Below are 15,635 nucleotides of genomic sequence, written 5' to 3'. Positions count from 1 at the left end.
ATTTAACCTGTTTGAATGTATATATGTATCAGCATGTCCTGAGGGCTTTCACGGTTTCGAGTGCCAGCAGAAGTGCCAGTGCTTGAATGGTGGCCGTTGTCGCCCCGTGACTGGAGACTGCCAGTGTCCCTCCGGCTGGGTCGGGCCCCTCTGCAACACCAGTGAGTAATTTTATTGCAGTCAACATCCCATGACAATGAATGGTAACAAGAAGCATTTTCAAAGCATTCCCTGTCTCTTTCGTGTAAGGTGAAAGACAAGTAGAGCAATAAAACAGATGCTTTGAATTTGTGTGTCAGTGGATCGGCACACTTTGCATGCTGGCACAGCCTCGACCTCTACAGCTCTGCCTTTGATGTGGAATCCTGGTGGCATTGTGTTTCAGGATGTATAGCAGTACCTTGTGTTGTCTCAAAAAACAAAACAAAACATAGTTTTATTGATTATATTTGTCTTACTGTAGCATGCGAAGCTGGCACCTATGGCCCTGGCTGCAATCTATCCTGTAACTGCCTCAATAATGGCACCTGTGACCCTGCTGATGGGCGATGTGAGTGTGGAGCAGGATGGACAGGGAACAGCTGTGAACAAGGTGATGTTTTTAATGTAACTGTCCTCACAAATCCCACAAAAACATAACTACATTACTTAGTCACCCCACTTACTGACGCATCAACGGGTGGCATCGAATGGTAATGCTCGGGAGTCAAATCGGTTCGTGTGTGATGTGTTGATTTTGCCGTGTGGCTGCGCACCACACACTGTACGACCAAAACTGTTAGACCCGTGATTTTTTTATCGCCGTTTGTGGGGTCTCTCAGGTTTGGAAAATCGGCCGACAATTTTAAAATCGTCCCGTGTGAACCAGGCTTTAGTGAGCACTTCTCCTTTGCCAAGATAATCCATCCACCTCACAAGTGTGGCATATCAAGATGCTGATTAGACATCATGATTAATGCACAGGTGTGCCTTAGGCTGGCCACAATAAAAAGCCACTCTAAAATGTGCAGTTTTATCACACAGCACAATGCCACAGATGTTGCAAGTTTTGAGGGAGTGTGCAATTGGCATGCTGACTGCAGGAATGTCCACCAGAGCTGCTGCCCGTGAATTGAATGTTCAGTTCTCTACCATAAGCCGTCTCCAAAGGCGTTTCAGAGAATTTGGCAGTACATCCAACCGGCCTCACAACCGCAGACTACGTGTAACCACACCAGCCCAGGACCTCCACATCCAGCATCTCAGAGGTTTAAAGTAACGAATTACATTTACTCGCGTTACGTAATTGAGTATTTTTTTTGTGTACTTCTTTTTTAAGTAGTTTTTAAAATCTGTAAATTTAATTTTACTTAAAGGGACAATGTGTAGTTTTTTAGGTATTTTATTATCTAAAATCAATATTTTTATTCATAAATATGTCCTCAATAGTGTACAAATACCTCTGCCAATTATCTGACTTATCCTCGTAAACGAAGAATTTATTATCTTTATATAAATGTGACGGGTAGGTCCACGGAGGCTTCCATGTCGTTCCGCCATCTTGAAAAACTATAATAGAAGAGAGGGTCAAAAAGTATTGGCCAACGCGTTTCCACAATGTGTTTTCGTTCAGAGCCAGCATCACGTAACTGAAAGCAGCCGAAACAGAGGAGCAGAGCAGTGAGAGGTGCTTGTCACGGCCCCGGCAAGTTTAAAAGGTTGCATTTCACTGTTATTATTCATACTGTAACATTCGTTTGTTCGTTGTCAAGTTGCAGTTTGTTTGAAACAAACCTGTTCACCCGAAGAAAAACTTGACAAAGTGCTATTAGAAGACATTCTGTCATAGCTTTTTGGTACATAACAGCTACCATAGTTGTAACACGCATTTGAAAAAGCGAGGCGCTGGAGAGCACAATTCGTTTGAATGCAAAATACAATTTCACAGCTAGATGGGAGAAATTCCTACACAATGTCCCTTTAAGTACGTTTTGATTGAAGTATTGTACTTCGCTACATTTTAAATCATATCCGTTACTGAGCAAAAAAAAAACTTCAAATAAATAATAATACAGGGGGGGAATCGCGCTCCGGAAACTACTGCAAGGGCGGAAGAACAAATGTGCAAAAGGAAAAAAAGTGATGCAAAACGCCGTCGAAAGCAAACCATTGCCAGTATTGGAAATATTTGGATGTAGAAAAAACGCGTGGTTGTCCTCGAGTATAGATTTACAATTTGCAAAAATGTGGACGCAAAGTGGCTGCAAAAGGAGGAAACACAATGAACACCATCCCTCTGTGCGGATAAAGGTATGTCCCGTTTATATTTATTTATATGAAGAGGGAATCCCGGAATCCAGTCTTGCTAATAGAGAGCCCAAGTCCCTTCCCTCCGCTTCCGGCTCATGGGACCTTATTTCGGAAAAAATATGTATGGTATTCAATGGCGACTGGACTATAATGCAGATATAGACCACGCAGTACTTTTGAAAGTATCCAACAGAGACACTCCCACCCCCTTCCTTCTGAGCTCATTCCAAAGCCACGCCCCCAAAACACGCAATGCCAACCGCTCAGCTGGAGGACGCGTTTACCAGTGCGGAGAGGAGCGCAGTGCGATGGAGTGACATCATGTCAGAATCACAGGTAATAAAATACCTTTTTGACTGCTCTTTCTCTGCCATAATTGTGAGACTTCGTGGCCTGTGGTCGGTACGCACCTCTCCTCTACCGAAATGAGCGAGTCAACCGAGTGCATGCATGTGGGCAGCTCCAGTTGCAGCAGGGCTGGTAGCCATAGCAACGAGGGAGAGTGACAGTCGCCCAGTCAATCAGAGCACTCGGTCCGAATTGAATAATGAGCTGTGTTTATTGCATCATTGAGAGGACTACAGACACTCTATTTTTATAAACTCCTTTTCAGAGTACTTATATTTTAGATATGTATTGGTATATAAAGACAGTTTAAACAAATCTGGCATAAAGTGTTTTAGAAACACATTGCCTACCCTACCTTTTAGTAAAATTTCATTGAAGTAATAGTACTTTTACTTGAGTAGAATATTTTAGTACTCTTTCCACCTCTGCAGCATCTTCACCTCCAAGATCGTCTAAGACCAGCCACCTGGATAGCTGCTGCTGCACAAACTGTCAGAAACCGTCTCAGGGAAGCTCATTTGCATGCTCGTCGTCCTCATCGGGGTCTCGAACTGACTGCAGTTCGTCGTCTTAACCGACTTGAGTGGGCAAATGCTCACATTCGGTGGCATCTGGCACTTTGGAGAGGTGTTCTCTTCACGGATGAATCCCGGTTTTCACTGTACAGGGAAGATGACAGACGTCCTCATCGGGTGTCAACGTTGTGGATCAAGTGGCCCATGGTGGCGGTGGGGTTGTGGTATGGGCAGGCGTATGTTATGGACAACGAACACAGGTGCATTTTTTTGATGGCATTTTGAATGCACAGAGATACTGTGACGAGATCCTGAGGCCCATTGTTGTGCCATTCATCCACGACCATCACCTCATGTTGCAGCATGATAATGCACGGCCCCATGTTGCAAGGATCTGTACACAATTCCTGGAAGCTGAAAACATCCCAGTTCTTGCATGGCCAGCATACTCACCGGACATGTCACCCATTGAGCATGTTTGGGATGCTCTGGATCGGCGTATACGACAGCGTTTTCCAGGTCCTGCCAATATCCAGCAACTTCGCACTGCCATTGAAGAGGAGTGGACCAACATTCCACAGGCCACAATCAACAACCTGATCAACTTTGCGAAAGAGATGTGTTGCACTGCGTGAGTCAAACGGTGTTCACACCAGATACTGACTGGTTTTCGGACCCCCCCCAGTACAGTAAAACTGCACATTTTAGAGTGGCCTTTCATTTGTGGCCAGCCTAAGGCACACCTGTGCAATAATCACATTATTGGTTTATGGTGGATGGATTATTTCAGTAAAGGAGAAGTGCTCACTAACAGATTTAGACAGATCATGAAAAATGGTGGCAAAAACTAGTGTTGCGTTTACAATTTTGTTCAGTGTATGTTATATATACGATTAATTTTGAGAGCATTACATTATGTAATAACAATTAAATGAAATGTAATCATTTGATGGCTCTCATGCCATGATCATGCTCACCTGAATGTTCACAAGATGGAGGAGATCTTTGTCTTTATTATACAAATTGTAGCAAAGACTGTGTGTTTGTGTGTTTGTGTGTTTGTGTGTGTGTGTGTGTGTGTGTGTGTGTGTGTGTGTGTGTGTGTGTGTGTGTGTGTGTGTGTGTGTTCCCAGAGTGTCCAGCTGGCTGCTATGGTGTGGGCTGTCACCTGCACTGCCTGTGCCAGAATGGAGGGTCATGTGACCGGATCAGTGGGCACTGCACATGTCTTAGTGGATGGACTGGAGTGGCCTGTGAACTGGGTAAGACAGACCAAACTTTTTACTATAGCTTTTAAAGTAATTCAAATAACAGTGTGCATTAAACCGTTTGGCAACATTTCATGTGACATTTGGCGAAAGTTCAAGTGACATTTTTTATTTTATTTTGGAATATTTTATGGTAACAATGTTTTTTTCTCCCCCCAAACGTCCTATTTATGTGTTTTGTGTTTTCAGAATGTTTTTTGGGACACTTTGGCATGGAGTGTCAACACAAATGCGAGTGCAAGAATGGTGGCGTGTGTGACCGTCACAGTGGCAAGTGTTCCTGTCCAGCAGGCTGGATGGGCACACACTGTGAGATGGGTAAAAAACATCATACGGTGATCTTATCATAATGTTGGCTGAAAAAAAATGACCATAAGGAAGATGACATGTACATTTATTCCCATTCTTTGTGTTTTGATCAGCATGCACTCAAGGTTTATATGGGCCAGGCTGTAAGGAGCATTGCAGGTGTGATTATAACGCCCCATGTCATCACATCACTGGCTCCTGCATGTGTCCGGCAGGCTGGAGAGGCTCACACTGCGAGAAAAGTAATTTTCCCCAATGTCTGTCAATTGCCCCTGCTGACAGACCCACCGTAACTCATTTGTGGTCTTTCAGTTTGTTTACCCGGTTCATATGGGAAGCGATGTGCTCAGCGATGCCACTGTCCTCGCGGCACTTCCTGTAACCATGTGACCGGGGAGTGTGGCTGCCAACCTGGTTTTACTGGTAACGGCTGTGAGCGAAGTGAGTGATTATCTATAGATCTCATCACATTTACAGTAAAATGTTTTTGACAGCACATGAGTGAAAGTGTTATTTTGTGGCTCTGCTCTGCAGTGTGTCAGTCAGGTACGTTTGGACTGAACTGTAACCAGGTGTGCCAGTGCTCTGAGGTGAATCAGCTCTGTCACCCCGTCACCGGTGTGTGTTACTGTGCTCCAGGATACCATGGCAACACGTGTGATACAGGTGTGCCCTTCATGATGACACCTTCTTTCATCTTATGGCCAATTCACACTGTACCGACAGAGGCAGACCAGCGGTGACAGTCAGATTACAGCACGTCACTTCACAGATATTCTAATTCCGATTCAGCATGTTCAGGTGAAGAAAACAAGCTCCGACAGGGATAACACACTGATCCGATAAAACCTGTCGAAGTGTCTGCTGCCGTCTGTTGGTGCTGTGTGAATTAGCCTTTAAAAGGTTTTTAGTCGAACAGAAAGGATTGAACATTTGAAAATTTGACTGTATGGAAAAAAATAATTCATTTATGAATACACCAGATAGGACAAATGCTTTTATGTTATTCTATTCAGGCATTATTATATCACACGTGTTGATTTGTATTAAAACTAACAGATTTAAACTTTTTTTTTAATGTCACTCATTTATTTTTGCTACTTTTCAAATGCTTTAAATATATAGATTTGTCCCTTTCATCCTGAAATATAAAGATAAAACATAAAAAATATTACATTTATAAAATAATCTAAATCTAAACAAAGACTGTAGTAAGCATAGAATAATCGATATGTACTGTGTGACAAAAAATGTATTATTAATTTTTACACAATTTACAATTGTCCTTCAGTTGTTGGAAGCATTGTGTAAAGGATCCACTGAAGGCAAGTTGTAGAGAAGAACCCAAGTGCAGTTTATTACAAACAAGATTAAACATGAAACAAAAACATGGCATGAACTCAAAACAAAAACATGAACATGACGCTTACCAACAGTGGTTACAGGGAAACAAAAACTTGACAAGGACACATGGCAAACATGAGGGCTTAAATACACAGACTAATGACAAGACAAGGGACAACTGTGAACAATGAACAGACGATTAACCAATGACAAGACACATGGCAGGATCACATGACAAACAGGGAATCACAAGACAAGACACAGAAACACGTGACCAAGACAAGACCAAATCTAAGGGGGGCTCCTGACGCCCGGCAAAACCGAAACAAAACATAATTCCAGGAGTGTGGTGGAGCGGAGGAGGTCTTTGGGGAGGTATGGTGGGCCAGGCCACGTGCTGGGGGACAGGACATGGGACGTGGCATGGCCTGGGCGGATCTGGGCCGTGGAGCGTGGGTGGCGCCGGAATTGCAGGAAACCAGGGCTGCGCAGGAAGTGCAGGAAGACAGGGCGGCGCAGGCAGTGCAGGAAGCCAGGGTGGCGCCGGCAGTGCAGGAAGACAGGGCGGCACAGGAAGTGCAGGAAGACAGGGCGGCACAGGAAGTGCAGGAAGACAGGGCGGCGCAGGCAGTGCAGGAAGACAGGGCGGCACAGGAAGTGCAGGAAGCCAGGGCGGCACAGGAAGTGCAGGAGGCCAGGGCGGCACAGGAAGTGCAGGAAGCCAGGGCGGCACAGGAATTGCAGGAAGCCAGGGCGGCACAGGAATTGCAGGAAACCAGGGTGGCGCAGGAAGTGCAGGAAACCAGGGCGGCGCAGGCAGTGCAGGAAGCCAGGGTGGCGCCGGCAGTGCAGGAAGCCAGGGTGGCGCAGGCAGTGCAGGAAGCCAGGGTGGCGCCGGCAGTGCAGGAAGCCAGGGTGGCGCCGGAAGTGCAGGAAGCCAGGGTGGCGCCGGCAGTGCAGGGAGCCAGGGTGGCGCAGGAAGTGCAGGGAGCCAGGGTGGCGCAGGCAGTGCAGGAAGCCAGGGTGGCTCCATGGTCCCATCAAGGGACCTACTGCCCCCACAAAAATAAATTTCTTGGGGGCAGCTAGGGGTTATGGGCTGGAACAGACACCGGCTCGGGAACAGACACACAAGATATAATTAAACAGTTTTTTGACCTTTGTTGCATGTAAACCCTGTTGTAGGAGACTCTAAAACAACATTAGGAAACTTTAAAATAGCATAACAGAGGAACTTTAAGTTAGTGTACTTGTTTAACATGGAGACAACATTATTGGAACATTTTTACAGTGTGTAATTTCCAATCAAACTATTGTTGTCATTTTATTACAACAATGTTTAAATTAAATTTACATTAGTGGCTAAAATGCCCTTTGTTGAAGAAACACATTCTATGAAGTTTTAAAGGTCATAATCATCATTGTACCATTGATGCTGTTGTAAACTTTTTCCTTCTTCAGTGTAGAAGACTTAAAAGCGAAAGACCATGAGACTTGGGGGTATCTTTTAAGACCAGGGGCCTCATGTATCAATCTTGCGTATGCACAAAAACTTTGCGTACGCCAGCTTTAACGCTCACGGTCGGATGCCAATTTCATGTCTGGCGTACGTACATTTCTCATAGTTTTTGTCCGTTGGCGACTCTTACAGGCAATGAAGTTAAGTTGCAAACATTACACAACGAATTGTTCTACAAGTCTATTGCACTACCACCTGTGGGAAGCATTGCTATTAATTTGCAATTTATAAAATAATTTACATATATTGTCACACGAGCCTTATGGGAATATTCTATCAATTATGCAATTAAGTAAGAACATATAAAAGCATATGCAAATTTATACAACCCTTAGTCTATGGCAATGGCAGCTTTGGCCTTATTAGAGGACATTGCTAATGGCAGAATCCGAAGAGAACGAGTTTTTAGGGACCACAATGATTTTCTGGCCCAGGATGATGACTGGCTTATCAGCCGTTTCAGATTTCCAAGGGCTATCCTCTTGGAGCTCTGTGCTGAGTTGGGTCCGAATCTAGAGAGAGAGACAGCGAGGAGCCACGCAATACCCGTTCCCTTGCAGGTTCTGACAACACTTGGTTTCCTGGCAACTGGTTCTTTCCAAAGGGAACTGGCAGACCGCTCAGGAATAAGCCAGTCGTCTTTGAGCCGTGCAATGCCAGCGGTATGGGTCGGGATCATCCGCATGTCTACCAGGTATATAAGGTTCCCATATGATGCAGTTGACCAGCCAAACATTAAAACGCAATTTGCAGCGATAGCCGGTTTTCCTAATGTAATCGGACCGATCGACTGCACACACATTGCTATAAAGGCGCCATCTGAAGAAGAATTTGCATATGTGAATCGGAAACATTTCCATTCAATAAATGTGCATATAATATATGTTACCTTCGTGGCAGTCCTGTAGTAAATCCGAGTCTCCCACATCAGCAGATACTACTCCAGAGAGTAAAGTGTCACCCATAATTGAGGCAACTCTCTGCTCAAAGGGTGTAAGTTCATCGACCTCTTTACCACTGCCTGTTCTGCCCACACTTTGTCGGTGCGCAGCAGTTCTCCATTTAACGTCCACCTTTATATCAGACCATTTCTTTTTAAGGTCATTTACAGTGCGACTTTCAGATCCCACTGCATCAGCCAAACTCTCCCACTCATATTTTTTCCTTTTGTTATTAATTCCGGAAGTCAAAGTTCTAAATATTTTATTTCTCGTTTCTACCTCCGATAGTAGCACCTCCGATTCACTTTCTGTAAAGTTTCGCTTCTTGCCGCTTGCTTTAGCCATTTTCTTACTCCTTTCTTTTGCCAAAGTGGACTCATTACCATATTTAAATGTATTTAATTAAGGGAGGAGACTGGGTGGGGTGTTGTGCTCGTGCTTGTGCGCTCATTTATACGTTAATTGGGAAAGAGAATATGCGTGGGATCCTTCGTACGCAGAGATTCATACATCTGTTTTTTTTTTTGTGCGTACGCACATTTACAGCTTTGTCCGTACGCAATGTTTTAGTATGAATTCAAAGCAAGTCTTTGTACATGACGCCCCAGGAGACTTGGGGGTATCTTTTAAGCAGAGTTCTTTATTTCTGTGGCATCGCTGTAGTCACCAAGTCTAACTAAGGGAAACGTTCCCATGCAAATTATAAACATTTTAGGGGCAGGGCTTACATTTTGATGAACAAAGCATGTAAATGATGTATACCTGTTTAGGAACCTGCCCTATACATGTAGTGTTACCAATTCCAATCCAATCAGCATAACTATTCATACAGTGAGACTACCAAAGTTTCAGTAATCTGCTTACAATAGAGAGAAACAGGAATAGCCGGTTAGATAGAGAGCAGTATTCTGCCAGATACAGAAAACAGGATTTGCTGGACTCTCTTGCTGGAAAACTGTTTCACAGCAAATATCATCATCATCATAACCTTAAATACTAAATTCAGTATACGAAACTGTCTCAGTTTATGTACTATTGTATTGGAACCTCAATTAAACATTTAATACATTTGTAACACTACAATGCCTTATTGTTGTTTTAGAGTGTGAGGCGGGACGTTATGGTCCCAACTGCGAAAATGAGTGCCAGTGTCTGAACAACGGAGTGTGCAAGACCAGTACGGGCACCTGCACCTGCCCAGCAGGATACATTGGACCAAACTGCAATATCAGTTAGTCATACTTTTACAATTTTAATTTATTGTTAATTTTGAGATTTAACCCACTGGACCTCTTGGTTTAGGTGTCACACTCTGTTCCTTCTCGGTCAAAAGTGACCAAAGCCTTGAAATGTAACTTTTTTTTCCCGCAATGAAAATCAATGTTTATTCAATAATATTTTTTGATTATTATTTAGAATTTTGAAGGGATTTTATGATACTATGCAATATTTATTATATTTTCTATAGCTATTTTCAATTAGAATATATTTTTTTATTTTGTATTATTTTTTAATTTTTATGGTATTGTATTATATACCATAAAATAGAGTGAAGGCCTTTAAAATCTTTTTTTTAAATGTTTTTATAGTGCCATTTGGAGGCGTTAATTTCATAATTTTATTAGGTTTTGCATTTAGATATATATTTAGACATTCTTAAAGACTAGTTTTTGTCAAGATTTAGATATATTTTGTCAGATAAGTATCAGGTTTTGCATGATTACAATCAAACATTAACAGGGAACACATGGAAAGCATTTTTGTTAGTATTTGATAATTACAAATCTAACAAAATAAGGAATGGATAGCAATAATTATTCATTACTGTGCACTTTTTTTCTGCACAGTGGCTGATTTGTAGTTTGTACCACCAAAAGATTCTCTGAGTTTTCGTATTATTTCATATTTCCCATTCATTTCGTATATCGGTCATTTTAAACCACGAAGAAGCCAAGTGTGACTTTTTTTATTTATTTTTTACCCTTTAAGATATCCAAATAATTACCATGATTTTATTTGGGGTGTATACATAGCTAATGCGACAAAAGTCACCAAGTGTCATCCCATTCCGATGAAGCAAAAAATTAAAACAAAATATTTTTTTTCGGTCACTTCTGACCAAAGAGGCCCATAGGTTTAAGAAGGTGAGTGTAATCACTAACAGACTGTTCTCTCTCTAAAGCCTGTCCATTAGGTCGTTACGGGCAAGACTGTGTACGAGTAGCTTTGTGTGGTGAAGGGGCCCGGAGTGATCCGGTCACAGGCAGATGTGTGTGCAAAGCTGGCCAGCGAGGGGAAGACTGTGGGAAAGGTCTGACAGCATTTCTGCTAAAACTGAGGGTGGAGGGATTGAGTTTGTATGAAATAAGCTGTTGTAATTGTGTCTCAGGCTGTGCTAAGGGCTGGTTTGGGGAAGACTGTGCTCAGCGCTGTAACTGCAGTAATGGAGGAGCGTGTGACGCTGTTACAGGAAACTGCACCTGTGGGCTGGGCTGGACTGGAGACAGCTGTGATATAGGTCAGCACAGATTTTGCACAGGTTACCCAAACATTAAAATTAAAATTCTGCTAACGCATCTTTTATCAATATTTTAAACCTGTGATGCACCAATATAAAAATGCAAGACAATACCGATAAGCTGATAATTATTTTCAGCCAAAATGTAAAATTCTGAAATAAAATAAAATGGGTTGTTGTGTTGATCAGAGTGTCCCAGAGGGAGATATGGTGCTGAGTGCAGGGAAATGTGTGACTGTCAAAATAACGGCACTTGTGACAGAGTGACGGGCGAGTGTCACTGTCCTCCTGGATACTATGGGCATCTCTGTGAACATGGTGAGAAAACACGGGATCTTTTTCATAGAATTTTGTATCCTGACAATTGTAGTCAGTTTTGTGATGATTCTTAATTTTAATTTTATTTTAATCAAAAGAATGCCCTGTTGGTTTCCATGGTCATCGCTGCCAGCTTCTGTGTGACTGCCGTGCCAATGCACCGTGTGACCCTGGAACGGGCCGCTGCCTCTGTCCTCCAGGTTACCAAGGACTCCGCTGTGATAGAGGTACAGAGGAGCTCTTGTATAATGTTAAAGTTTGGGGTCAGTTTTTGAGTCTTATATTTTTCCATCTAGCCACATTTTTTAAAAGTATCTTATTATCTTTTTTTGACAAAATTCAATAATAACATTCATATTGTGAAATATTATTAAAATTTAAAATAGCATTTTCTATTTGAATATATTTTAAAATGGAATTTATTTCTGTGATGGCAAAGCTGAATTTTTAGCATTATTACTCCAGTCACATGCTACTTCAGAAATCATTCTAATATGCTGATATACAGAATTTATTTATATTTTTGAGGAAACTGTGAGAAGGTATTTTTTTCGGGATTTGAATACTGAAACTTATAATGTGTGTGTATATATATATACCGTATATACATATGCCAACACAAACATTTTGGGTTTCCTTGTTTTATGGAGACTTTCCATAGACATTACTTTCAGCATTTTTATATTTTCAAAAACAAAAAAACAACATCAAAATGTTCTCACAAGGACAAGGATTTCAGTAATTGCCAACTTTGTGGGGGACATTTTGTCCCCATAATGTAGAGTATACCAGGACCATTAACTAATGTTAACAGATTGATCTAAAAAGTTTATTAGTATTAACATTATCTATGAATAAATTCTGTAAGCATTTTCATTGTTAGTTAATTTTGACTAATGTTGTTTACACAACACTGTTTCAACTAAAAACAGAAAACCTTTTTTGGATTTTGGGGGCCTAAAAATTTTAACTTTTCACTGTAAAAGAAAAGTTGCTGCCTTGAATTTTTAAGTACAATCAACTTGGATGTTTAAATCATTTCAACTTAAATTATATTTAACTGAGTTTAAAAAATAGTTGAATCTTGTACAACTTACAAAAAGTTGAAAATTGCTTAACTTATTTTGATGAGCTAAAGCAATGTAAAAACACATTGTAAGGAACTCAGCTTTTTGGAAATATTAATAATCAATAATATCTTGTTATTATTAATTATAAATATTTGGGTCAGTTAATTGGATTAACTTGATGTGGCTGAATTAATATTACAATCAATTAATCAGTTCTTCCAACGAACTATTTTGATTATTAATGGGGCCCCCGTGGAGGGGGAGGGGGCTCCCCAGTCTCACCAGAACAGTGTTGCGGCTGGATGAAAAAACTAAGAGAGAGTGGTCACTGTTGCCTGCCTCTGATATACCCTGAGAAAGAACCAACCCCTAAGGTTTGAATGGACCTATGAGTAAGGTGACATGTCCGAGAGGGGAAGCGGCTCTTAGTTGATTTATGGTCTTTGTCCCCAGCATGCTTAGACTGTTCATTCAAGCTCAAATAGACATAACAAATTCACATTGCATTCTAAGAGAAGGCGATGTACATCAAAGTGTGTGTCATTAAATGAGGATTAATTTGCTAGGAAGCATGATACAGGTGAGGTTATATTGACCGTTGGGTGGTTGTTCAACCACATACACCCCAATCAAACATACCATGTTGTTATACCTAATAGTACACGAGACAGTAAATCATCACAGTTTCTGTGAGGCATGTTCCTTCATAGATCAGAGTAACACCGCAAAGTTTATTTAATTAAAGATGGTCTCTCTCTCTTAAGCATGTGGCGAATGTGGCCACATTCCTTTGAGGTCGTAAAGTCTGTTATCAGTCTTAAAGTGTTCTGTAACCGGACACCCGGCTGACAAAGTAACTTCATTTGTGAGGTTAGTTTTGGGGGAGAGTTTCATAGACCTTTATATTCATTAAATATAGTGAATATGAATAATTAGTGTGTGTCTGATTGGTCCAGACCCTACAACATGTAGTCATTCATTACTGATTGATCATATTTTTTTTTTTGAAAGTGCAAGTTTTTGAACCGTTATCGTCTCCGTGTAAACTACAAAAACATAAATTCGTGAAAAGAATCCGTAACATCATTCGCATGTGTATTACGTGTTCAGTCTATAGGCATGTAGTGAAAGTGACATCTACTGTCCTGTCATGCTAAATTTTAGTCGTTTTTAGTCGTTTTCGTGGATCCATGTGAACGGGATTGTTTTGACTGGGTTTTTCACGTACACGTACGTTAAGGAAAAACTTTTCCATTTTTAGTACATCGTTGTCTTGTAAACTTACCCTAATGTAGTTACCTAATGTTAACAAATGAAACCTCATTGTAAAGGATTACCATTATTTCATACTGTATGTGTATGTTTCAGAGTGTGTGCCTGGAAAATTTGGGCCTAATTGTGTCCACAAATGTGACTGTGATGGAGACACACCATGTGACCCTGTCAATGGCAGGTGTCTGTGTCCACCTGGGAAAATGGGATCTCGCTGTGATATAGGTGAGCCTTCCACCAAATTTCTTGGAATTTAACTTTTTTGTCAGTCATTCAGTCAAATATTTATTTTTGAATTCACATCAGACTGTGGGGTAAATCGATTTGGGCCTGACTGCTCAGAGAGATGTGAATGTCACAACGGGGGCCAGTGCAATCCACGTAACGGGCGCTGCACCTGTCTGAACAGATGGGTCGGACCGACCTGTCAAGAGGGTAATTTCACTATTGGTCATTCACAATAAACTTCGCATTTAACAGTGATTTCGGAGAATAACTTTCCTGTATCATTTGTGTTAATAACAGGGCTCATATCCAGTAAGAGTACTAGCAGCAACAAAAGGAAGGACTCGTCAGTATAGCAGTCTCACGTTTTTCTTTTTTTTTTTTTACCTAGTTCAGTGACAGTTTCAATGACTGTAAACTGATTTTAGCCTTGTAGCATTTTTTTTTAAAGATCTTTGAACACAAAAGTCCACCAAACGATCAGATGACTCTGACAAGGACAAACTCTTGTGGCAGTTGAGATAGATACCATTAGTTAGTTAATAAATGATAAACTTTCTCATGGAAAAATGGACATCGAGTCCAACATGACTTGTTATATTGAAGCTCCATCTGGATGAGGACACATTCAACATTTTTTGAAGAGTTTTTTCAGCATCAGTTCTGCTCAGGGAGATCAAGCTTCTTGAAGACTTTAGTTTGTTTAACTTTAATCAAGAAAAGCATCAAATCAAGGCCTTCGGTTCACCTGAAACTGAATACCAGTGTCACTCTAACACTACTGTGATCCCAAACAAAGACCTTTAAGGAATCATTTATTTACCCTCATTACATGGTTTGATATCCATTTAACTCCAGATTTTGTCTTTTGTTTTTGCAATTTGCAATTTTGCAATTTTTGCAATTGTTTTAAGATACTTTGAGTAAAACGCATGTTAATGGTAACTTACGTCATTCATAATTAACATTTTCAAGTAATAACTTCTTTAAGAATTTAGGGAGAATTTAGCACAAAATTGAGTTAAATATATTACTATGGTGTATAATATTTGGGTGTTGCCATTGTCTATATTCTAAACTTTGAACTTTTTTAAATCATATAAAAATATGAAACTGGAGTAATTTTTTACCTGTGTACATATACTGTATGAATGTAAGTTTTTTTTATGTGAATGCTTCTGTACAATTTTATTTGAAAGAAAACTGTACTGTAAACCTTATCCTTATATGATTCCTGTTTCATCCTTGTAAGCTTTTTGCAAGATTTATTTTTGTATAGTATAATATCTAACTACACCTTGTGCATTTGTGATGTGTGAATTTAATTTTTACTTAAGACTATATGAACGTATATGAATATTGAATGTATATTTCAATATTTATGCAGCTAAGTCAAGGCCAAAGATGGCACTTAAATTCGTCTGTTTTCGGCCATGGTCAATGCCTTTTCTTTGTTTTGTAATGGTTGAGTTTCATACACTTTTTTATTTGGGATTAAACATCTTTTGTTATGTTGTGCTTGGTGGACTTTAAGTGTTTAATAGACAAAAAATCAAAAGAATATTGCCATTATTTTGCAATTTGCACATCACTGAACTATAGTTCTTTAGACCTGCAAAAGGCATGCATTGAATTGGTACTGGTCTTTACTATTTTTACTGTTTTTCAGAACAAATCGCTATTTGTTTACCATAAAAGA

At 40.6% G+C, this 15,635-nt stretch overlaps 1 protein-coding gene across 3 annotated transcripts in view; it reads left to right on the top strand.

Annotated features, from left to right (window-relative positions):
- The window catches only part of megf6a (multiple EGF-like-domains 6a), an 81,275-nt gene extending 65,824 nt beyond the window's left edge, over window positions 1-15,451 (top strand). For all 3 annotated transcript variants that reach the window (XM_077214622.1, XM_077214621.1, XM_077214623.1), the window contains 15 exons: window positions 33-161; window positions 464-592; window positions 4,286-4,414; window positions 4,610-4,738; window positions 4,843-4,971; window positions 5,042-5,170; window positions 5,264-5,395; window positions 9,636-9,764; window positions 10,716-10,844; window positions 10,923-11,051; window positions 11,241-11,369; window positions 11,468-11,596; window positions 13,808-13,936; window positions 14,018-14,146; window positions 14,237-15,451. In XM_077214622.1, the coding sequence (XP_077070737.1) occupies window positions 33-161; window positions 464-592; window positions 4,286-4,414; window positions 4,610-4,738; window positions 4,843-4,971; window positions 5,042-5,170; window positions 5,264-5,395; window positions 9,636-9,764; window positions 10,716-10,844; window positions 10,923-11,051; window positions 11,241-11,369; window positions 11,468-11,596; window positions 13,808-13,936; window positions 14,018-14,146; window positions 14,237-14,292 (1,865 nt within the window). In that variant the 3' untranslated portion in view covers window positions 14,293-15,451. The remainder of the gene's footprint in view (window positions 1-32; window positions 162-463; window positions 593-4,285; window positions 4,415-4,609; window positions 4,739-4,842; window positions 4,972-5,041; window positions 5,171-5,263; window positions 5,396-9,635; window positions 9,765-10,715; window positions 10,845-10,922; window positions 11,052-11,240; window positions 11,370-11,467; window positions 11,597-13,807; window positions 13,937-14,017; window positions 14,147-14,236) is intronic.
- The last annotated feature ends 184 nt before the right edge of the window (window positions 15,452-15,635 follow it).

Source organism: Siphateles boraxobius, unplaced genomic scaffold (assembly GCF_051911475.1).
Source record: "Siphateles boraxobius isolate OS27281-9 unplaced genomic scaffold, OSU_SipBor_1 68, whole genome shotgun sequence".
Lineage (NCBI taxonomy): Eukaryota > Metazoa > Chordata > Actinopteri > Cypriniformes > Leuciscidae > Siphateles > Siphateles boraxobius.
The sequence above is the reverse complement of the archived record's forward strand: the minus strand, read 5'-3'. Positions and strand labels throughout refer to the sequence as shown.